Source organism: Sparus aurata, chromosome 2, assembly GCF_900880675.1.
Source record: "Sparus aurata chromosome 2, fSpaAur1.1, whole genome shotgun sequence".
Taxonomy (NCBI): Eukaryota; Metazoa; Chordata; class Actinopteri; order Spariformes; family Sparidae; genus Sparus; species Sparus aurata.
In genome coordinates this window covers 1,511,756-1,535,733 of record NC_044188.1, presented here as the reverse complement: position 1 = coordinate 1,535,733, position 23,978 = coordinate 1,511,756, and the positions used below count along the sequence as shown (strand labels likewise).

At 43.0% G+C, this 23,978-nt stretch overlaps 1 protein-coding gene across 1 annotated transcript in view; it reads left to right on the top strand.

The window, feature by feature from the left end:
* Positions 1-23,978, top strand: part of LOC115571061 (scavenger receptor cysteine-rich type 1 protein M160-like) — a 30,453-nt gene that overhangs the window by 1,843 nt on the left and 4,632 nt on the right. Inside the window, exons 2-15 of the mRNA XM_030400099.1 lie at positions 14,849-15,154; positions 15,239-15,541; positions 15,884-16,189; positions 16,274-16,576; positions 19,002-19,307; positions 19,392-19,694; positions 20,041-20,346; positions 20,426-20,728; positions 21,029-21,334; positions 21,419-21,721; positions 22,068-22,373; positions 22,453-22,755; positions 23,053-23,358; positions 23,443-23,745. Of these exons, the coding sequence (XP_030255959.1) occupies positions 14,849-15,154; positions 15,239-15,541; positions 15,884-16,189; positions 16,274-16,576; positions 19,002-19,307; positions 19,392-19,694; positions 20,041-20,346; positions 20,426-20,728; positions 21,029-21,334; positions 21,419-21,721; positions 22,068-22,373; positions 22,453-22,755; positions 23,053-23,358; positions 23,443-23,745 (4,263 nt within the window). The remainder of the gene's footprint in view (positions 1-14,848; positions 15,155-15,238; positions 15,542-15,883; positions 16,190-16,273; positions 16,577-19,001; positions 19,308-19,391; positions 19,695-20,040; positions 20,347-20,425; positions 20,729-21,028; positions 21,335-21,418; positions 21,722-22,067; positions 22,374-22,452; positions 22,756-23,052; positions 23,359-23,442; positions 23,746-23,978) is intronic.

Genomic DNA, 23,978 nt, shown 5'->3' with positions numbered 1-23,978 from the left:
TGAAATGTGACATCTTGTTGTGTGATATTGTCTCCACCAAAGTTACATTTACATTATTAAGTGTGTTATCTAACATATGAAGGCAATTTATGAGCTTACATGCAGCTTCTTCCAGGGGCCACAAAAGGGTTCAATTATATTTTTCCACATATGCAGTTGTACTCCCCAAGACCTGCAAACGATGCTAAGCTAATGATAAGATAATTGTTGTGAATGTTTTGAAATGAGGACTCTACTGTCTGTGTTCTGCCTCTGGTGACATTTGCTCAAAATATAATCTATACTTTATCTGTAAATAAGTAGATATTGATGAAATGAAATTTGTTTCACAATAAATTAAGCCTGCTTTGACTGGAATGTGTGGATAGTTTTCTTGTTATTATGATCTGTATTTAAGCTTCAGCAAATTACTTAGTGGGCAGGAACTCTTGTTAGACGTGTTTCTGGATAGTTTTTCTAAACTGAATTGATTCTCTTCTCTTGGATCACCTCGGCGTTAACGGGAAGAAGTCAGCACTTTTTGACAAGAAAAACATTCATTGTTGACGGGACGTTACCGACTGGAAGAGCACCAAACAAGAATGAAAGCAAACTGTCTACGTGACAATCACACAAGCTTCAGACACAAACAAGGAGATGGAGGTGAAATCGTGCTATGTGATTTTATAAAAGCAGCCATAACTGATTTAGGCCACTTTGAGGAAAAACCTGACATTTTATCAATGTGGAAACTTTTTATGGTGATTGTGTTTTGCAAACAACGGCCTATTTATACATCCAGCAAAAACAAAATATTATCTTTCATTTGGGGTCTTGTTTTTGGAATTTAGAGTGCAGGGTTGATGCCTTAAACCAGACCTAGGTCCAGGGGCCAAATGTGTCTCTTAAACAACCTGATTCTTGACTAATTTGGTTAGTAGACTAATTAGCCCATTCATTAGTTACATCTGTTCATCTATTCAAACATTTTAACCCAGAGGGAATATATACGAAAATCAAGCTGACAACGTACCCTAAAATGAAAAAAGTGAGTTTTTGCTCTTTGTCATATTTTTCTCAGGCTACTCCTGAGCACTTTTTGTGGGGAAGGAGAGCAGAGTGATTGTTATGAGGGGTTGACTTTGGTCTGCAACAGTGTCAGGGTGGGTGGTGCATGTCAAATGTTATACACATGACTGCACCCAAAGTTTCCCAACTCAGCATTTCATTGTAACAAAATGATCAATGATATTGATTTCACCTGTTAATATTTTGGATGGTCGGTGTTGTTGGGCCTTGCATTACAAGTATTATAAGTTGCATTATAGGTAGTGGTTATGCAACATTAAGGAAATTTTAGTTAAATTTAGTTATCGATGATAATGAATGATTATCAGAGATAATTGTTAATTGTAAAAAATAATATGATACAATTTACATTAGATCACCACAGGGCACCACCCTTGAAGAAGGGAAAACAAATGAGATGGGTTACAAATTTGACTGATAAATCAATTCTTATCACACTGCAATTGTTTGTAAGTACAAATCAACGTCTACCCCTGTAGTAGACTAGTGGGGTGAAATGTAAAGACTTTTGGCCGAAGGGTGCAAGATGTGAATCTCAAACTTTAGCTCTGTCCAAATTATGTTGAAATTAATATTTCACATCATATGAATGATTGCCAACAGTGGAGTGCCTCACACGGGGCACCATATTGTGTGCTTTGTATTACATAAGGCACAATTAAGTAATGTTTATGCAACATTAAAAGGGAGTTTTAGGTTAAATGTGGCTATCAATAATTACTTAATGATTATCAGGGATAATCATTAATTAAGATAATTAAGATGATCCAATTTACATTAGATCATCTCGGGGCACCACCAAGGGAAAACAAATTTACTGAATCAGTCTCATGAAAAAGTACAAAACTATTTACAACTCTGATTAATGATTAACTTAATACCTACAACCAAATTTACCATAACAGCTAGTAATAGTTGAAGGATTTTGGAGTTTGTGACAGTGTAGAGGTTAGCAACATTCACTCTTGTACAATATTAAATAGACAGCAAGAATGTTCAAACGTGTTTTACTCAAGACAAAGATGAAAACACACAATCTAACTCACATGTACTACACTCCCGATCAAAGTTTTAAGACCAGTTGAAAAATTGCAAGAATTTACATTTTGCACTGTTGGATCTTAAAAAGGCTCTAAGTAGAGTTTCAAAATGCAAAAAAAAGAAATGGGAGTGACAAAAAAAACAAATGCAGTAAGCAATTTATTGAAAAAAACAATTAAACTAAAATAGGCTGTTCATCAGTTGATCAAAACTTTAAGACCACAGCCTTTAAAAGCCTAAATCTGTGCAAAAATGTGGATTCAATGTCATTTTCTGTCAGGCATTCACACTGTCATGACCTCCTGATGGCAAAAGCCAAAAAGCCTCTCTCGTTGAACGTGGTCGGATTGTTGAGCTGCATTAGCAAGGCCTCTCGCAACACGCCATCGCTGCTAAGGTTGGACGCAGTAAGACAGTCATTTCCAATTTCTTAAAAGATCCTGAGGGTTATGGAACAAAAAAGTCAAGTGGTAGACCCAAAAAAATTTACCCGGCGCTGAGCCTGAGGATCCGATTGGCTGTCCTTCAAATCACGGGACGATCCTCGTCCCAAATTAAGGCCGTTACTGGTGCTGACTGCAGACCAATAACCATCAGACGGCATCTGTGAGAGAAGGGCTTTAAGAACAAAAAACAGGATGGATGGCAAGGGAAGTTTACAAAATGGACATCAGTTCCAGACAGTGGATGCCCTCCGTGAAGCCATCTTCACCACTTGGAGCAACATTCCCACTAGCCTCCTGGAAACACTCGCATCAAGCATGCCGAAAATTTTTTTTGAAGTGATCAACAAGAACGGTGGAGCTTCTCATTACTGAGTCCTTTTTTGAAACTTTTGATTCTCTTTTAGGGGGGTTTCTGGGTTTTTTTGAGCTATGGTCTTAAACTTTTGATCAGCTGATGAACAGCCTATTTCAGTTTAATTGTTGTTTTCAATAAATTGCTTACTCAATTTTTTTTTCGTGTCACTGCAATTTCTTCTTTTTGCATTTTGAAACTCTACTTAGAACCTTTTTAAGATCCAACAGTGCAAAATGTAAATTCTTGCAATTTTTCAACTGGTCTTAACATTTTGATCAGGAGTGTATATACAGGTGTGTGTGTGTGTGTGTGTGTGTGTGTGTGTGTCTGTCTGTCTGGCAGAACAAAGAAACAGTGGTGGTCACTAATATCACATGTGGCTGTGATATGCTCAAGACTCAAGAAGTGTGTGTGTGTGTGTGTGTGTGATGCCAGGGAGAGGATGGTTAGTTGCATGCAGAGGTGCTGAGTCTGTGTGAATAATTATAATTCAACTAGGAAAGCAAACTACCAATAACCTGACCTGAAATCACAATGACACTAAGACAGTGAACAAACACATAAATTGAACACATATGCGTTACATCAACCAGAGTTTAAAGTCCTGTGCTTAGCCGTGCTATGCTATGCTATCTAAGCCCAGTTCAACGATACCAGTATTTGAAGAAAAGGTGCTGGTGGTTGCAGGAGAAGTTAGGATTCAGATTCTTGCTGTGAAGGACTGATGAAAGTCGGCAGAGGAGGAAACAGTTCACTCCATTCCTTTGTAGGGATAGCAGCTCGGTGCTAACTTGCTTAGTGTTCCTCAGATTGTTAAGTTGGCTGGCAAGCTTTGCGTCACAGCTGCTGGTGTTAACTGATCTGGAATACTGGCAAGACCTTGTGTCGCTGCAGTGAGGAGAAGTTCTTTGGGCCTGCTGCAAATGCAGCTTGCAGCTCTCCACAGCTTGTTGGGCCCAGAAGAGGAGATCTTGAGGGCAGGCAGCCCCGTGGGGGGAGGTGGAGAGGAGCCCTTAAAAGGATAAGAAGTAGAAGGAGTAGAGGGCGTTGAATGAGAGAGAGGAAGAATAAGGAAGGCGCTGGAGTTTTGACCGTCTGGTCAGAGGGGGGTCTGTTCCCCTGACCAATAGTAGCTCAAAGCTGAATTTTGCACCTAGGTGTGAAGAATAGGGAATTCTGGGACACTAAATTCAGTTCAGAGTCCATTTTGAAATCCACAATGAATGACTTTATCTGTGTGTCCCAACAGTGTACAGTCATTAGAGCCATTGTTGAAATAAAGACATTTACATTTCCTGAATTAAAACTCTGGTTAACTCTGACATGTTCTTTAGAAACTTTGCTCGTAGTATCACCACGGTCTCTACGTATAACTCAACTGAACCACATACACTCTACCCAGACATGTTAATCCCTGAATGCGTCTGGGCTGTCATAATGACGGCTAGAGGAAGAAGCTACTGCTAACGTGAGTTGTTCAAAAACCTTCTTTTGAGTAAACTCTGTGTACACAAACAATGTTCTCAATGCTCGTGTTCATGTGTAGAGACCCTGGTGATACTACCAGCAAAGTTTCATGTTGGGTTGAGCCTTCTTAGTGTTTTTTAAAATAGCGATTTTGATTCTAGCATAAAAGTGCCCATAGCACTCCAACTGAAAATGAAGATTTTGAAAATGAAAAAATGATTTTGAACCGAAAATGAAAATACGGTAAATCTAAAAAGTGCCTCTTTCATCGTAATTATGCTTTTACACGAAGATTTAACTCATACACATTCACAAAAAAAGCCTAGGTTGCATTTTGGTGAGCGTTTCACTTTAATATGCAGACTTTAAGTGTTTGAATGTAACAAAGTCCAAAAAACATTTCTGGAGCTTCACAGCAAAACAGCTTTGCACCATTCTCCTTAACAACTGAAGAAGCTGGAGACTTGATTTAAAATGTAAAAAAACCCCCAAACAACTGAAATGGCAGCATTCAGCATAATCCAAGTCTCCAGAAACCCAGAGATCAGGATGATTTTACAACCTTTTTTGAGCAGAAATCTTCACTGTAGCTGCTAAACTAAAAGCATACCGTCTAGGTCCAAAGATTTTCCTGTGAAGCTCCAGAAATGTTTTGTGGACTATGGACCTTAGCATTTAATTAAAATAATGTGATATTATAAGATGTGATGGTTTTAAATCTGTTTCAGCACCTCTAATAGAGCTGATCATCAGACTCGTTGTCCTCCTGCTGGGTCCAATGTCACTAATCACTGCCCTCTGCTGCCACTCAAAGGTACAGTACACATGAGGTTACACTGAGTATTAAAATAATAAAACGTAATGAAAAATAAGTTATCTAATAATGTACGAGCACTTAAAACAGTTTCTATTTGTTTTATTTGTATTCATTTGCTCTTACTGTCTTTTTCATTGCTCTTTCTTGTCATGACAATTAGCAATTTGCATTTTCTGTCTTCTTGTTTTTTACTGATACACAAATCTGGATTTGCTTCTGTTATATCATCTTCCCGATTGTCTCATACTTACTCCATCTGTCAAAACACTTTGATTTACCTATTTCTAAAAAGTGCTCTGAGTGTAATAAACTTTTATACAAAAGTTATTACTCTGTGTTATTGATTGACTGATCAGTATGATGTTATGCTTGTTGCAGCCTGTCTGCAGTGGAGGACATCTCTGTGTTTACAGAATTGTTCTTTGGTTCTTACTGAACTCATGCAGTCCAACAGCAGAGACATGTTTTTACAGTTGTGTTATAGACTCTGAAAGCAAACTTTGCACACAAACATCATTCAACGTTGCTCCAGCGGCCATGCAGCACCGGGTGATCATGCATGTGTGTCCTCCTCCCAGTGTCACCTATACTGACATATTTAAAGAGTCTCAGTTTGATTATCAACGAGGGGAAGAAGGAAAATGTAAAGTTGTGGTCTACAAGGTCAAGGTAGGACTATAGATTTAAAAAGGGACCAAAAGAAATCATACAAGGTCATTTCAATAAGGGAATCTAAAACAGCAGGCATAATGGTGCTTTCGTGAGGGCTGTGATACTCCAGACCAAACACTCCCCCCAGTAGCCAGAAAGTCCAGAGTGGTCATTATTTGGACCTGTTCTGCTGCAAGGAGGGTCGTTTCATAAACTGGACAACATAAACTACTGTAGGGAAGTTATGCCACATACATAATGTAGCTTAAGTTACAGATGTGAAGTTATACAGATGTGAAACCACTTCACACGTTTACCAGAACATACTCTAGTAAATGGCTCAGCAGACGCTGAAATTGAACTGACAACAGTCTTTAATAAAGTCGTCATAAGAGCACAGGATGTCAGTTTATGATCATCTCAGGCAGCTTCCTGTTTGCGCAATAGAGATTAAGAGTCAACTAGGACAAACTGCACATTTGATGAAAACTGATCAAGACATAAGATCAACAGTCAGTGAGAAAGAGTGACAGGCTGTTCGGACAACACCCCAACTGGACATGGATCCCGTAGACCGACTGCTGCTGTTCGCGTTGCTCTGGAGCTCAGGTACGACCTCGGCCACTTAAACATTGCTGCTTCCTACACATCATGAGTTTGGATTGTTTGATCGATGGGAGAATAAGTGAAATTCATTCAAGACAATATTTTAAACATTAGGGAAATACAATAAATTTGTGAAAGTGGGTATAAAATTATGAAAATGTCTAATCTAGACTAGTCGGGCTGCTGACAATTGACTGCTATAAATCACAAATAGAACCTATTAGGATGATATCAGATTTTTTAAGGATTATTTAGTTATTATTAGTTTTTTGGGGAGGTGCATCCCCCTCTGTTCTACTTGTACATTTACATTCAGGGAATTTAGCAGACGCCTTTGTCCAAAGCAACTTACAGTAAGTAAATTTTCACAAGAGAGAAACCACGACATATCACCGTCAATGAAGCAAAACGAAATATAGAAACAATTGTCAAGCCCTCATTTGAGGATCGTAACTTCTATTTGTTAAAGTGCGTTAGATCTTGAGTTTGTCCCTGTCCAGGAGGCACTGGACCAGCTCTCCGTTACAAAGGTCAAGACATTGAGGTAAATCACGACCCTGTCTGAGGTCTTGTAAACTTCCTCAAAGTCGAAACTTCCTGCCAGCAGAGCTTTAATATATTTCAGAATCATTTCAGGAGTATGCATAGTGTCCATTTCTTGTATTTTGTCTGGCAGGAGTGTATGAATCTCAACTTTTCTAACACTGTCTCTCTGTGTGTGTGAGTGTATCTTGCATCTGGATGTTTGTGTGTGCGTGTGTGTATATTAATGTGTGTGTGGGGGGCTCATACTGGTATCTTAGTTAATGGATCTCAACTTTTCTGACAAGTGCATACGTGCTATGATTAAAGTGCTACGACCGATAGGAACAGTGTAAACATTTTATTTTTTTACATTTTTTACATTTTTTGGGGGGTGAGGGAAGGGAGTCATGTTACGCAGTGTCGAGATGAAGTCTGAGCAAATGAGTCTTGAGTCTTTTGCGGAGGATGGAATGTGATTCTGCTGTCCTGACATTGGTCGGGAGTTCGTTCCACCACTGAGGTGCCAAAACAGAGAAGAGTTGTGACTTTGCTGAATTGTTCTACGCTTACACTGTTTATTGCTGTTTAGCGTTCTTTGTAATGTTTTAATTTATGACCCCGATAGCCTACATAGCATATATATCTAAACTGTGTAAGAAATTTTGTATTTTAATGAATTAATACATTGACAGAGTTACAGTTGTAATCAAAGACTGCAACATTATTGATGAAATATTGGTTATAATGGGGATATTGCCATGGAAACGTAAAGACACTTGGCATGAATGAAAATCGTAGTTTTTGCTGAATTGCAATAGTAATAGAGGTAGGTTCATTTTCAATGGGTTCATATCATGTAGCTTTTTACTTTTAAAATGAGACCAAAATATGCATAAAAGCCTTATTCCTGATTCATTAAGGCCCGAGCAGGGAAACCTGCAGGGTCCCTCTATTGTTCTTGAATGACGACTTTTTTTCCCAAATGATGGCATTTTTCACTTCCTGAACATGCCCCAAAACTCACTAAATTTGGAATATACGTGACACCCACAGGCGGCCTTACCTACGTTTCAACCGTTTCAATTGATTCCTATCTCTCAAAAATCTGGGATGAAAATGTCACAAACTTATTCGGCCCACTGGGAAAAAATCCTGGTACTCCTGATGACTTTTGTTTCCAATTTTCAAGTTCATGATTGTTATAGGTGTTATAGTTTTGGATTGTAATACGATACCTGTTCATGTCTTAAAATGCACATAAATATGAAAAATGCATTTGCATTTTGTTGAAAACCAACTTCAATCCTCGTTTTTTTTCCCTTGCTCATTCCTGGTTTCTTGCCCTATAGAGATTTTAACACTTGGTCACAATGTATCGTTTTAAGACCTTGCGTGTCCCTGGGAGGCATGATGAGTTTAGGCAACTGCATCCTTTCAGCTTTTAATGCATCAGAGACGCATGGGAGCAAACATATCAGTAATTAAATGTTGTATGGGATAGGGCCTCATATGTAGTATTGAAACAGGCCCCCAGATGCCTAAGGCCTCCACTGGTCACACCTGCAGAAAAACTTGATAATCTATTGTCATCATCAATTTACACCACCAGATGGAGCTAAAATCAAGAAAAGTGCGTTTTGCTTTATAACTCCCATATAGTTTATTGCACATTCAAAGATCTTATATCCACGCCTTTGCTGAATTGTGCTGAATCTTGTGATCTAAGCCACGCCCATTCCCGCCTCCATTTTTTTTTCCGCAAATTTGCAAAATGTCGCAAACCTACTTTTTCCAACTCCTCGCAGGCAATTTTACCGATTTTCACCAAACTTGGGACAAAGCATCTGTGGACCCTCCTGACAAAAAGTGATCAAAACAATTATGATATTTCAAACATTACTGAAGTTACTGAATAACAACTTCCTGCACTTCCTGCATTCCAAACTGTAAGTGCTGCATATTTTCACTTTTGTGTGTCCGAATGACATGAAACTCAGACTACTACTTCTCCATGAGTCCCTGAGGCTCTTAGCTGATGACCACTAGGTGGCGGTCTTTAAATTGAAGCATTTCATATCTCAACATCAGTTGCTCGGATTAACACTAAACTTGGTACAATCATTGCCAATGCCCTCCTGAGGATATCTGACGAAGGACTTACCAATATGCCACTAGGTGATGATAAATTATGATGATAAAACAAGCAAACACTCCTAGGTGTTTTGACCGATTTGCACCAAACTTTGCATGTCGTAAGTTCTCAAAAGAATTGTGATAGTCCAAACAATAATCACTTAATAATTTGAACACTTTGGCCGATTGTGTTACATGGCCCACTGAGGGTTTGTGCAAAATTTGTCCAAATCAGCCAACAGGTGGCGCTTTTATTGCTAAAGGACATAAGAATAGCTTCATTTTATTCAGTTTTGATTAGACATTCAGGCTTTCTCCACCAGAGGGCAGTGCTGCCTTGCTAATGGAAACAAACCTCTGTTCAAGAGTCTGTAGGGTCACACAGTGGTAGTTATCTCATTATTTGTTCTTTACGTAGATTGCAGGGAGTTCTTCTGACTTCGGCATACATTATTTACAGTCTTTCTCGATTGTTTACACACATTTTCTGAAAGCATGCCTCATGCTCTCAGAACTCTACACACAAATCCAAAATAACACACACAATCAGCAAAACCCCTCAATTCTCCTGCAAAATGAAACTTTACATTCAAAACAATGTTATTTCTTCTCAAAATGGTATTTTGTTTTCAAATGACACACACAAACCATCATATGAATAGACATTTATAAGAACCAGCTGAACACTGATGTGCTCAGTGTAAAACACTATGATGAATGGAAAACCCTTCTTCTTCATTCATCATAATGACTTAGGCCTTTTCTGTTCAGTTACACTTACTACAGTCAGTACATACATAAGTGTGTTGTGAAATATTTGATAATGTATTTGTGTGTATAAAAATATTGTTTTTATACACACAAATACACGGTTACAGATATATTTTATTTTTCCCACCAAAACAATGTACACAGTGTACATCCCAACCAACACAAAGTTGCATATACAACAATATACGGTCCACATACAAAGCAACAGAAGAATTTACTGTACACAGTTACAGTAAAGAACAAACAAACAAACAAACAAAAAACTGTGCAGCATGCTTTCCTCTGTTTCGATCTTGCCACAGCACCTCATCCACATCACAAGCAATGTTTTTCCCGGCCAAGCAGCAAGAGAAACATCACCTAGCACGGTGAATCCAGCCATGAAAAGCACCAACCTGCTATATATCCACATGCGACTTCCATAGCTTGGAGAAGGGGTATACGCATTTGTGGATTTCGGTCATACACTTTCCATCTCCAGGCAGAAAAAAAATTCTCAATAGGATTGAGGAATGGAGAATATGGAGGGAGATAAACAACTATAAAGCGTGGGTGGGCAGTGAACCAGTTACGAACCAGAGCAGCCCCGTGGAAACAAATGACAAACGTACCTGAGCTGATCTGGTGGAATGAGTGTGTTGTGTAGGGTGTCCAGGTGTTTGCCCATTTGATGAGTCAGTGTGCATAGTAGGACAATTACTTTAGAATTTTGAATGACTGAGTGTTCCTTGTGAAAATAAGAGATTTTCTTTATGAAAATTGTGCCAGATGCAGAGAATTGTGTGTAGTGTTTTGAAAAAAGTGTGTTTTAGAACTGCAATTTGAGTGTAAAGCAGGAATTGTGCCTGTAGTTTAGCAGAACTGGTTCAGGGGGTTGGTGCATGAGTTACATGTTGTGGTCATTGTGTCTCAAGTACCAATTTTTGTGTGTAAACAATTGAGAAAAACTGTAATACCAGCAGGAGCAGGCCACCAAATTATAAAGGAACAACTTCCTCAACGGAAGGTGTTGCATGAACAAGACTGGACAACGGCATACCCCGACGCGTGTGGACTGCGAGGGCCCGTTCATTGCTGATCCTGAGGCTAGGAAGAGGTTTTAACCTTCTGAGCCTCCACACTGGTATCAACATGTTGCCCTTTCCACATCTGTCTTGGAAGCAGTTTATGTTTTTGCAATTATGATAATAAAACAAGCAATTTGGGGGCATTTTGTCACTTATTGCAAGACATATACAACCAAGTTGCCAGAATAAATGTTAGTTAACTGAGCTTCTGCAAACACACAGATTAGTTAAAACTAAAAGTTTGATGTTGGAACTTCATATTTATTTTTTGTGCTTATGCTGTTAGGGTTTTTGCACAAAAAACACTTGGTTAGGTTCAGGAAAACAATGATTGTTTGGCTCATCCTGGAAAAGATCTGGTTTTGTTCCCAAAAAATTGCTGACAATATCCCCAGGTCTCCTTAAAAATATCCAGTAGTGTGACTCAAACTGTTTGGAAGCCTTGTTGGCTTGTAATAATGCCAACACCATGACACTACAGCTGTGGATGTGAAAGGTGGCTAATAAGGTTATACTGTGATAAAAAAAAAGAAAGAAATCTGAAAATTGGACACTATCCTTTGACAGAGTAATGTTAGGAGGTAATCTCTTCCTCGAGTTCCTGTATTTGATAAGACTGAAGACAAAATCCACAGTTCTGTCATGTAACCATCACACCCGATCTAATTAGTGCCTTTATTTGAAATTATTTTGTTTCTGTTTTCAGGATTCTCCCCAGGTCTCCTGACAGAAGAAAGCGGTACTGCCGAAGGTAAACTGATACATTAAATATAGGCCTAAATGAAGAATGGTGCGGGAGGTTGAGCTGTACCGGCTAGAAATAGTCCGGCTCACCTCCACGCACAGTCTGGGCTCTGGAACCCTCTCTGGACTCCGTCGTTCTACTGGGGAACTTCAACGCCCAAGTGGGCAGCAACAGTGTTACCTGGAGGGGTGTGATTGGGAGGAACGGCCTCCCCGATCTGAACCCGAGTGGTGTTTTGTTACTGGACTTCTGTGCTAGTCACAGTTTGTCCATAACGAACACCATGTTCAAGCATAAGGGTGTCCATATGTACACGTGGCACCAAGACACCCTAGGCCGGAGGTCAATGATCGACTTTGTGGTCGTGTCATCTGACCTCCGGCCGTATGTCTTGGACACTCGGGTGAAGAGAGGGGCTGAGCTGTCAACTGATCACCACCTGGTGGTGAGTTGGATCCGCTGGTGGGGCAGGAAGCTGGACAGACCTGGCAGACCCAAACATATTGTGAGGGTCTGCTGGGAACGTCTGGCGGAACCCTCTGCCAGGGAGATCTTTAACTCCCACCTCCGGGAGAGCTTTGACCAGATCCCGAGGGAGGCTGGGGACATTGAGTCCGAATGGACAATGTTCTCCACTTCCATTGTTGATGCGGCTGTCCGGAGCTGTGGCAGTAAGGTCTCCGGTGCCTGTCGCGGCGGCAATCCCTGAACCCGGTGGTGGACCCCGGAAGTAAGGGTTGCTGTCAAGCTGAAGAGGCAGCTGACGGGTACCGGCAGGCCAAGCGTGCGGCAGCACGGGCAGTCACGGAAGCAAAAACCCGGTTCTGGGAAGAGTTCGGGGAGGCCATGGAGGAGGACTACCGGTCGGCCTCGAAGAAATTCTGGCAAACCATCCGGCGCCTCAGGAGGGGGAAGCAGACCTCCACCAACACTGTTTACAGTGGAGGTGGGGAGCTGTTGACCTCAACTGGGGACATTGTCGGGCGGAGGAAGGAATACTCCAAGGATCTCCTCAATCCCGCTGACACGCCTTCCATAGAGGAAGCAGAGGCTGGGGACTCAGAGGTTGACCCATCCATCACCCAAGCCAAAGTCACTGAGGTAGTCCGGAAGCTCCTCAGTGGCAAAGCACCGGGGGTGGATGAGATCCGCCCTGAGTACCTCAAGTCTCTGGATGTTGTGGGGCTGTCTTGGCTGACACGTCTCTGCAGCATCGCATGGCAGTCGGGGACAGTGCCTCTGGACTGGCAGACCGGGGTGGTGGTCCCCCTATTTAAAAAGGGGGACCGGAGGGTGTGTTCCAACTATCGGTGGATCACACTCCTCAGCCTCCCTGGGAAAGTCTATTCCAGGGTACTGGAGAGGGGAATTCGGCTGATAGTCAAACCTCGGATCCAGGAGGAACAATGCAGTTTTCATCCTGGCCGTGGAACACTGGACCAGCTCTATACCCTCCGCAGGGTGCTCGAGGGTTCATGGGAGTTTGCCCAACCAGTCCACATGTGTTTTGTGGACTTGGAGAAAGCATTCGACCATGTCCCTCGTGGGCCCTATGTTAAGGGCTGTACGGTCCTTGTACGAACGGAGCAGGAGCTTGGTTCGCACTGCCGGCAGTAAGTCAGACCTGTTCCCAGTGCATGTTGGACTCCGGCAGGGCTGCCCTTTGTCACCGGTTCTGTTCATTATTTTTATGGACAGAATTTCTAGGTGCAGCCACGGGCCGGTTCGGGAGCCACTGGATCTCATCTCTGCTTTTCGCGGATGATGTGGTCTTGTTGGCTCCTTCGAGCCAGGACCTCCAGCATGTCCTGGGGTGGTTTGAAGCCGAGTGTGAAGCCGCTGGGATTAGAATCAGCACCTCCAAATCCAAGGCCATGGTTCTCGACCGGAAAAAGGTGGCTTGCTCCCTCCAGGTTGGGGGAGAGTTCCTGCCTCAAGTGGAGGAGTTTAAGTATCTTGGGGTCTTGTTCACGAGTGAGGGAAGGATGGAGTCTGAGATTGACGGGCGGATTGGTGCAGCGGCTGCAGTAATGCGGTCGTTGTATCGGTCTGTCGTGGTGAAAAGAGAGCTGAGCCGAAAGGCGAAGCTCTCGATTTACCAGTCAATCTACGTTCCTACCCTCACCTATGGCCATGAACTTTGGGTCCCCGGATACAAGCGGCCGAAATGAGTTTCCTCCGCAGGGTGGCAGGGCGCTCCCTTAGAGATAGGGTGAAGAGCTCTGCCACCTGGGAGGAGCTCGGAGTAGAGCCGCTGCTCCTCCACATCGAGAGAAGCCAGCTGAGGTGGCTCGGGCATCTGTTTCGGATGCCCCCGGGACGCCTCCCTCGGGAGGTGTTCCTGGCATGTCCCGCCGGGAGGAGACCCGAGGAAGACCCAGGACACGCTGGTGTGACTATGTCACTCAGCTTGCCTGGGAATGCCTTGGGATCCTCCCGGAAGAGCTGGAGGCAGTGTCCGGGGAGAGGGAAGTCTGGGTGTCCCTGCTCAGGCAGCTGCCCCCGCTACCCGGCCCCGGATAAGCAGACGAAAATGAATGGATGGATGGATGAAGAATAAAACAAGAGATTATTATATTATGTTATACTAACAACTCTTACCCGTGCTTAGAGATTCATGATATCCAGTTGGATGGAGGATCCAGCCGCTGTTCTGGTGATCTACAGGTGAAGAGCCAGGGTGTTTGGACAAAAGTGGATGACCATGACTGGAACCTCAAGTTAGCAGATGCAGTTTGTAGACATCTGGACTGTGGTTCTGTGGTTGACGGTCTCTCGAGCAATTACCCATTGTTATCTCCATGGAGAATAGCGCCTTTCTGTCTAAATTCTGGAACCGAACTGAAGAAATGTTTCATAAAAGGGTCCATAACTATTGGTACCAGTCTGAGGATCACCTGTTCAGGTAATGCCATCAGAAGCCATAACACAAAAACACTAATCACAAATGAGCTCAGAGTCTAAGAGGACTCTATTTTCAGTCTTTATATAATCAACCCCATGCTGATCAGTCTACAAAACATTTCTGAAGCTTCACAGCGAAACAGTGTAGCAGCTTTCTCCTCTACAACTGAAGTGGACCTTCTTTTGCAACAGAAAAAACATATGTAACATGTATAGTGTTTTCTTATTCGTTCTCTCTCTTTTCCCTGAAAGACTCTGTCAGGCTGGTGAATGGAAACAGTCTGTGTTCAGGCAGACTGGAGGTGAAGTCTAACCAGAGGTGGTCCTCAGTGTGTGAAGATGACTTTGACCAGCAGGATGCAGAGGTGGTCTGTAGGGAGCTCGGCTGTGGGGCTCCTTCAGTCCTCCAGGGGGCGCTCTATGGAGAAGTGGAGGCTCCAATGTGGACCAAAGAGTTCCAGTGTGGAGGCAATGAGTCTGCTCTCCTGGACTGTAGAACCTCAGGCTCAGATAGAAACACCTGCTCACCTGGCAAAGCTGTTGGACTCACCTGCTCAGGTAGGAAAGGAGCTGCAACTTTGATCTTATTCGACTTTCTATCAAATGTGACTTTTTTTTAATCTTTTACTCTTGTCTGCTCAGAGCCCGATATAGTCCGGTTGGTGCGAGGATCTAGTCGCTGTGCTGGTGAACTGGAGGTGAAACAACAAGACGTATGGAGAAAAGTGGATGATGCAATGCGTCAGTGGAATCTAAAGACAGCAGATGCAGTGTGCAGACAACTGGACTGTGGCTCTGCTGTTTCAACAGGGTGGACACACAGTTTTACATCGGCACATGTCTGGATGATAAGTTCAACATGTCTCCAGTCCGGGTCTGCAGTGGGTGATTGTGTATCTACAACAATGGATTCTGCCAAATATCACCTGGAGGTCAAGTGTTCAGGTAACACCAGCAAACACATCAGCTGTGATGGTTGTCTTGTTGTTTACATTTCTTCATCCGGCAGATCCAAGCAACACTAGATTAAGAGGCAGTCATCAAGGATAAGTGCTTAGTTTTATATTCCAGCTCATGAAAGTGTCACATTGTTGCTGGTATATGCAGGAAGGCATACATGCATAGGGAAGGAAGAGGCAGTATTGAATTATAGATGTTATTCAGCCATCAAGGGAGAAAACTGCAGAAATGTGTCATGCAATCACCTGCTGTTTGTAGAGAATGAGAAGTTTCCTGAACCTGAATACAGAAGTAGAAATCCTTCTGTCTGTTGCCGTCTTTCTTCAGACTCTGTCAGGCTGGTGAATGGAAACAGTCTGTGTTCAGGCAGACTGGAGGTGAAGTCTAACCAGAGGTGGTCCTCAGTGTGTGAAGATGACTTTGACCAGCAGGATGCAGAGGTGGTCTGTAGGGAGCTCGGCTGTGGGGCTCCTTCAGTCCTCCAGGGGGCGCTCTATGGAGAAGTGGAGGCTCCAATGTGGACCAAAGAGTTCCAGTGTGGAGGCCATGAGTCTGCTCTCCTGGACTGTAGAACCTCAGGCTCAGATAGAAACACCTGCTCACCTGGCAAAGCTGTTGGACTCACCTGCTCAGGTAGGAGAGGAGCTGCAGCTTTGATCTTATTCGACTTTCTGTCAAATGTGACTTCTTTTTCATCTTTTACTCTTGTCTGCTCAGAGCCTGATATTGTCCAGCTTTTGGGAGATTTGAGTCGCTGTGCTGGTGAACTGGAGGTGAAACAACATGGCGTATGGAGAAAAGTAGATCAAGAAAAGAGTCAGTGGAATCTAAAGACAGCAGATGCAGTGTGCAGACAACTGGACTGTGGCTCTGCTGTTTCAACAGGACCGATACAGAGTTTACCACCCGTACCTGTCTGGAGGATAAATTCAACTTGTTTTGAGTCTGGGTCTGCAGTTAGTGATTGTGCATCTACAACAACTGATTATACCAACTACAACCTGGAGGTCAAGTGTTCAGGTAATATCAGCAAGCACATCAGTTGTGATGGTTGTCTTGTTGTTTATGGTTTTTCATTACAAAGATCGAAGCCACAGTAGATCAAGTAGCAGTCATCAAGGATAAGTGCTTGGTTTTATATTTCATCATTTCATCTGACATACTGTTGCAGGTATATGCAGGAAGACATAAGTACACAGTAAATTACACTGAACAAAAATATGAATGCAACACTTTTGTTTTTGCTCCCATTTTTCACGAGCTGAACTCAAGATCTAAAACTTTTTCTATATACACAAAAGATCAATTTCTCTCAAATATTGTTCACAAATCTCTCTAAATCTTTGTTAGTGAGCACTTCTTATTTGCCGAGATAATCCGTCCCACCTCACAGGTGTGGCATATTAAAATGCTGATTAGATAGCATGAATATTGCACAGGTGTGCCTTCAGCTGGCCACAATAAAAGGCCACTCTGAAATGCACAGTTATGCTTTATTGTCACCCATTGACCATGGTTTGGATGCTCTGGATACGACATGTATATGAAACGTTTACGGCAGCTTGTTCCAGTTCCTGACAATATCCAGCAACTTTGCACAGCTATTGAAGAGGGGTGGACCAACATTTCAAAGGCCACAATCAGCAACCTGATCAACTCTATGTGAAAGATATCTGAGGCAAATGGTGGTCACACCAGATAATGACTGGTTTTCTGACCGCTAAAGAGCCCCCCAATTAAGCAAAACTGCACATTTCAGAGTGACCTTTTTTTTATGACTGTTGCAAATTAAGGTTACCTCTTGTCTGATCCTGTACTAACATTTCAGAGTTCGGGAGAGAACGCTTTTGCCTTCCTTTTGCCTACCCCAGTGGTGGCCAAATAGTGGCTTTTGAAAAAGGTGGAATATTACTCCTCCCTTTAAGAAAGACAAGGCGGCACATTGTCGCCTTTGCCTTGCAGCAAATGAGCCCCCTAAAAGGGGCTTTTGTTACCTTTTTTTTGCGCGGTTTGCTGCTTTCATTGTCTGTCTTGTCTCTAACTTTGTTAATTAACTTTGTTAATAAGTTAATTATTATCTTGTAGTATTGTATAGCCTGGTTGGCACCATGGGCAAACATGCCCACCTCCGTAAAACAGCAAGTGGAGCTGTTCGACACAAAGGTGCTGAAGTGATTCGACTGTGTACCAGTGAAAACAGAGGAGATTGTCTCGTAGTTTGGGAATTCCGGCCCTTCTAGTGTTAATGTGGTATCCTACAGTAGCCTATAGTGCCCATAAAACCCTTTTCTATCAACAGCCAGTTTGAAAAGCAGGCTTATGTAGTGTAAAAAACAAGAAGATTCATGTCATTCAAACGCTAGCACTATGTTTAGTCTACTAGCTGCTAGCACTATACTATTGCCACGATGCTTCACCAACCTGACTACAGACTAGGCTATAGCTTATTTTGTGCCACATTAACTTACTGATAGACTTTCTAACTTGTCATAAAACATAGCTTCACAGTGACATTTCCTATCTTTCATATCTTGTCGCTGGACAACAAGTTAACTCGTTGCAATTGAATAGCTACTGCTAGCTTCTAGCGCCCTAGGCTATCATGCTATGCATGATTACAAGCCTATTCTGCGAACTGAAACGTAAGAAGAGGCATTGATAAAATCATCTTGTGATCAACTGTTGTTTAGCAGACATATGACAGATTATGTTAAAGTCCTAAAATGAAGCATTACTTGGTCATTAGTGTTACAACACACTGCTCCCAATTTCGTATGATTCAGCTGCACTGCAGGTTATCTGTCCTGCCTCTAGAAACCACGTTGTTTGGTGCTGTTGGGCTACATTTTTTGTTCTGTAAAACAGTAGGCGCCCACCCACCAATCAGAGACAAAAAATGCATGCAGGGAGGTTCTGCTTGATTTTACTGGCCCAGTAGAGCCTGTTACCATGTTCCCTATCTCCAAACAAAACAGGTTTGTGAAAAAAAAGGATAAACGACTTGAGGACTAAACGATAGGATGGGCTAAGGCAAGTTTGGCAAGTTTGTGCCCATACAAAAAAGAGCTAGCCTCGCCATTCATTTCAACCAATAATATTATGCCATCCACCCATCAGTCAATCCTTAACTTTGAGCAGTGAGCGACTGACATAGAAAAAAATGCAGCTCATGCTATCAGCCATAATAAAGGGAAATCAATATCCTTGACAAGTCCCTCCCTACCTGACAGTTTGTACATGTAACAAGTAAATATGAGGAAGTAAATAACATTCATATGGACAAATGTGCAGAGGTGAGAATCTAAGAAAAGTTTGGACTATGATTTCCAGCCTTGCTGTGCCAGTGGACGAGTTGTTTTTCACCTGCTGATTGTAGAGAAAGAGACGGCTCATGAACCTGAATGCAGGAGTAAGAATGTATTTGTCTGTTGCCGTCTTTCCTCAGACTCCATCAGGCTGGTGAATGGAAACAGTCTGTGTTCAGGCAGACTGGAGGTGAAGTCTAACCAGAGGTGGTCCTCAGTGTGTGAAGATGACTTTGACCAGCAGGATGCAGAGGTGGTCTGTAGGGAGCTCGGCTGTGGGGCTCCTTCAGTCCTCCAGGGGGCGCTCTATGGAGAAGTGGAGGCTCCAATGTGGACCAAAGAGTTCCAGTGTGGAGGCCATGAGTCTGCTCTCCTGGACTGTAGAACCTCAGGCTCAGATAGAAACACCTGCTCACCTGGCAAAGCTGTTGGACTCACCTGCTCAGGTAGGAGAGGAGCTGCAGCTTTGATCTTATTTGAGTTTCTATCAAATGTGACTTCTTTTTCATCTTTTCCTCTTGTCTGCTCAGAGCCTGATTTTGTCCGGTTGGTGGGAGGATCCAGTCGCTGTGCTGGTGAACTGGAGGTGAAACAACATGGCGTGTGGAGAAAAGTGGATAATGCAGTAGGTCAGTGGAATCTAAAGACAGCAGATGCAGTGTGCAGACAACTGGACTGCGGCTCTGTCCTTTCAACAGAGAAGATACAGAGTTTAACATCTGTACCTGTCTGGAAGATAAATTCAACTTGTCTTCAGTCCGGGTCTGCAGTTAGTGATTGTGTATCTTCAACAACTGATTTTGCCAACTACCACATGGAGGTCAAGTGTTCAGGTAACACAAGCAAACACATTAGCTGTGATGTCTTGTTGTTTACATTTCTTCATTCAGCAGATCCAATCCACACTAGATGAAGTAGCAGTCATCAAGGATAAGTGATTAGCTTTATATTCCAGCTCACCACAGTGTCACATTGTTGCTGGTATATACAGGAAGGCATACATGCATAGGGAAGGAAGAGGCAGCATTGAATTGTAGAAGTTATTCAGCTATCAAGGGAGAAAACAGCAGAAAAGTTTCATACAATCACCTGCTGTTTGTAGAGAATGAGAATGTTCCTGAACCTAAATACAGAGTAGTAGAAGTAGAAATCCTTCTGTCTGTTGCTGTCTTTCTTCAGACTCTGTCAGGCTGGTGAATGGAAACAGTCTGTGTTCAGGCAGACTGGAGGTGAAGTCTAACCAGAGGTGGTCCTCAGTGTGTGAGGATGACTTTGACCAGCAGGATGCAGAGGTGGTCTGTAGGGAGCTCGGCTGTGGGGCTCCTTCAGTCCTCCAGGGGGCGCTCTATGGAGAAGTGGAGGCTCCAATGTGGACCAAAGAGTTCCAGTGTGGAGGCCATGAGTCTGCTCTCCTGGACTGTAGAACCTCAGGCTCAGATAGAAACACCTGCTCACCTGGTGAAGCTGTTGGACTCACCTGCTCAGGTAGGAGAGGAGCTGCAGCCTTGATTCTACATCAAGTTACGTCATTTATTTAACCAATTATTCTCTTGTAACTCTTCAGAGCCCAATGATATCCGGTTAGTTGGAGGATCCAGCTCTTGTGTGGGCAGACTTGAGATGAAACACAAAGGAAAATGGAAACAACTGTCCCACCCATTACCCTATTTGTGGGACATGATGTCTGCAGTGGTTGTATGTAGACAGCTGGACTGTGGCCCTGTTCTTACAACAGAAACAATACATGTGGACAAAACAGATACATGGATGATCATACCATCCTGTGGTCAGTCTGAGTCTGCCATCAGGGAATGTGCATCGGCATGGCCTTCTTCTTCCCAAGATATTCTGAAAATTACCTGCTCAGGTAAAAACCAACAAAGGCAATAACTTTAACAGTAATCCTTAAAAAACGCAGTAGCCGCCTGGGGAACATATTTTGGCACCTTATATGTATGTTCATCAATATATATTAAAGTAAGATTAAACACTGTTAGAATAAACAACAGTATTTTAAATTAGTTCCTTTTTTAACTGATGGATTAAGAACAGAAACTGGACTCACCAAAATGACAAAATCACCATCATCTTGCTCGCTTATATTGTCCATCCTGCCATATTTGACAAACAACAACATCTTATTTGTTCTCTCTCTGTTCCCTGATAGACTCTGTCAGGCTGGTGAATGGAAACAGTCTGTGTTCAGGCAGACTGGAGGTGAAGTCTAACCAGAGGTGGTCCTCAGTGTGTGAAGATGACTTTGACCAGCAGGATGCAGAGGTGGTCTGTAGGGAGCTCGGCTGTGGGGCTCCTTCAGTCCTCCAGGGGGCGCTCTATGGAGAAGTGGAGGCTCCAATGTGGACCAAAGAGTTCCAGTGTGGAGGCCATGAGTCTGCTCTCCTGGACTGTAGAACCTCAGGCTCAGATAGAAACACCTGCTCACCTGGCAAAGCTGTTGGACTCACCTGCTCAGGTAGGAGAGGAGCTGCAGCTTTGATCTTATTTGAGTTTCTATCAAATGTGACTTCTTTTTCATCTTTTCCTCTTGTCTGCTCAGAGCCTGATTTTGTCCAGTTGGTGGGAGGATCCAGTCGCTGTGCTGGTGAACTGGAGGTGAAACAACATGGCGTGTGGAGAAAAGTGGATAATGCAGTGGGGTGGTGGAATCTGAAGACAGCAGATGCAGTGTGCAGACAACTGGACTGCGGCTCTGTCGTTTCAACAGAGAAGATACAGAGTTTAACATCTGTACCTGTCTGGAAGATAAATTCAACTTGTCTTCAGTCCGGGTCTGCAGTTAGTGATTGTGTATCTTCAACAACTGATTTTGCCAACTACCACCTGGAGGTCAAGTGTTCAGGTAACACCAGCAAACACATTAGCTGTGATGTCTTGTTGTTTACATTTCTTCATTCAGCAGATCCAATCCACACTACATCAAGTAGCAGTCATCAAGGATAAGTGATTAGCTTTATATTCCAGCTCACCACAGTGTCACATTGTTGCTGGTATATACAGGAAGGCATACATGCATAGGGAAGGAAGAGGCAGCATTGAATTGTAGAAGTTATTCAGCTATCAAGGGAGAAAACAGCAGAAAAGTTTCATACAATCACCTGCTGTTTGTAGAGAATGAGAATGTTCCTGAACCTAAATACAGAGTAGTAGAAGTAGAAATCCCTCTGTCTGTTGCTGTCTTTCTTCAGACTCTGTCAGGCTGGTGAATGGAAACAGTCTGTGTTCAGGGAGACTGGAGGTGAAGTCTAACCAGAGGTGGTCCTCAGTGTGTGAAGATGACTTTGACCTGCAGGATGCAGAGGTGGTCTGTAGGGAGCTCGGCTGTGGGGCTCCTTCAGTCCTCCAGGGGGCGCTCTATGGAGAAGTGGAGGCTCCAATGTGGACCAAAGAGTTCCAGTGTGGAGGCCATGAGTCTGCTCTCCTGGACTGTAGAACCTCAGGCTCAGATAGAAACACCTGCTCACCTGGTGAAGCTGTTGGACTCACCTGCTCAGGTAGGAGAGGAGCTGCAGCCTTGATTCTACATCAAGTTACGTCATTTATTTAACCAATTATTCTCTTGTAACTCTTCAGAGCCCAATGATATCCGGTTAGTTGGAGGATCCAGCTCCTGTGTGGGCAGATTTGAGATGAAATACAAAGGAAAATGGAAACAAGTGTCCCACCCATTGCTTTCTGTGAGGGACATGATGTCTGTAGCGGTTGTATGTAGACAGCTGGACTGTGGCCCTGTTCTTACAACAGAAACAATACATGTGGACAACACAGATACATGGATGATCATACCATTCTGTGGTCAGTCTGAGTCTGCCTTCAGGGAATGTGCATCGGCATGGCCTTCTTCTTCCCAAGATATTCTGAAAATTACCTGCTCAGGTAAAAACCAACAAAGGCAATAACTTTAACAGTAATCCTTAAACGCAGTAGCCACCTGGGGAACATATTTTGGCACCTTATATGTATGTTCATCAATATATATTAAAGTTAGATTAAACACTGTTAGAATAAACAACAGTATTTTAAATTAGTTACTTTTTTAACTGATGGATTAAGAACAGAAACTGGACTCACCAAAATGACAAAATCACCGTCATCTTGCTCGCTTATATTGTCCACACTGCCATATTTGACAAACAACAACATCTTATTTGTTCTCTTTCTGTTCCCTGATAGACTCTGTCAGGCTGGTGAATGGAAACAGTCTGTGTTCAGGCAGACTGGAGGTGAAGTCTAACCAGAGGTGGTCCTCAGTGTGTGAAGATGACTTTGACCAGCAGGATGCAGAGGTGGTCTGTAGGGAGCTCGGCTGTGGGGCTCCTTCAGTCCTCCAGGGGGCGCTCTATGGAGAAGTGGAGGCTCCAATGTGGACCAAAGAGTTCCAGTGTGGAGGCCATGAGTCTGCTCTCCTGGACTGTAGAACCTCAGGCTCAGATAGAAACACCTGCTCACCTGGCAAAGCTGTTGGACTCACCTGCTCAGGTAGGAAAGGAGCTGCAGCTTTGATCTTATTCGACTTTCTATTAAATGTGACTTCTTTTTCATCTTTTCCTCTTGTCTGCTCAGAGGCCAGTTTTGTCCGGTTGGTGGGAAGATCCAGTCGCTGTGCTGGTGAACTCGAGGTGAAACAACAAGGCATGTGGAGAAAAGTGATTGACGAAAAGAGTCAGTGGAATCTGAAGACAGCAGATGCAGTGTGCAGACAACTGGACTGTGGCTCTGCTGTTTCAACAGAAAAGATACAGAGTTTAACATACGGACCTGTCTGGGAGATTAGATCAACTTGTCTTCAGTCTGGGTCTCCAGTTAGTGATTGTGTATCTACCACAACTGATACTAACAACTTTCACCTGGAGGTCAAGTGTTCAGGTAACACCAGCAAACACATCAGCTGTGGTGGTTGTCTTGTTTACATTTTTTCATTCCACAGATCGAAGCCTCACTACATCAAGTAGCAGTCATCAAGAATAAGTGCTTAGTTGTATATTCCAGCTCACCATATTGACATATTGTTGCTGATATATGCAGGAAGGCATACATGCATAGGGAAGGAAGAGGCAGTATTGAATTGTAGAAGTTATTCAGCTATCAATGGAGAAAAC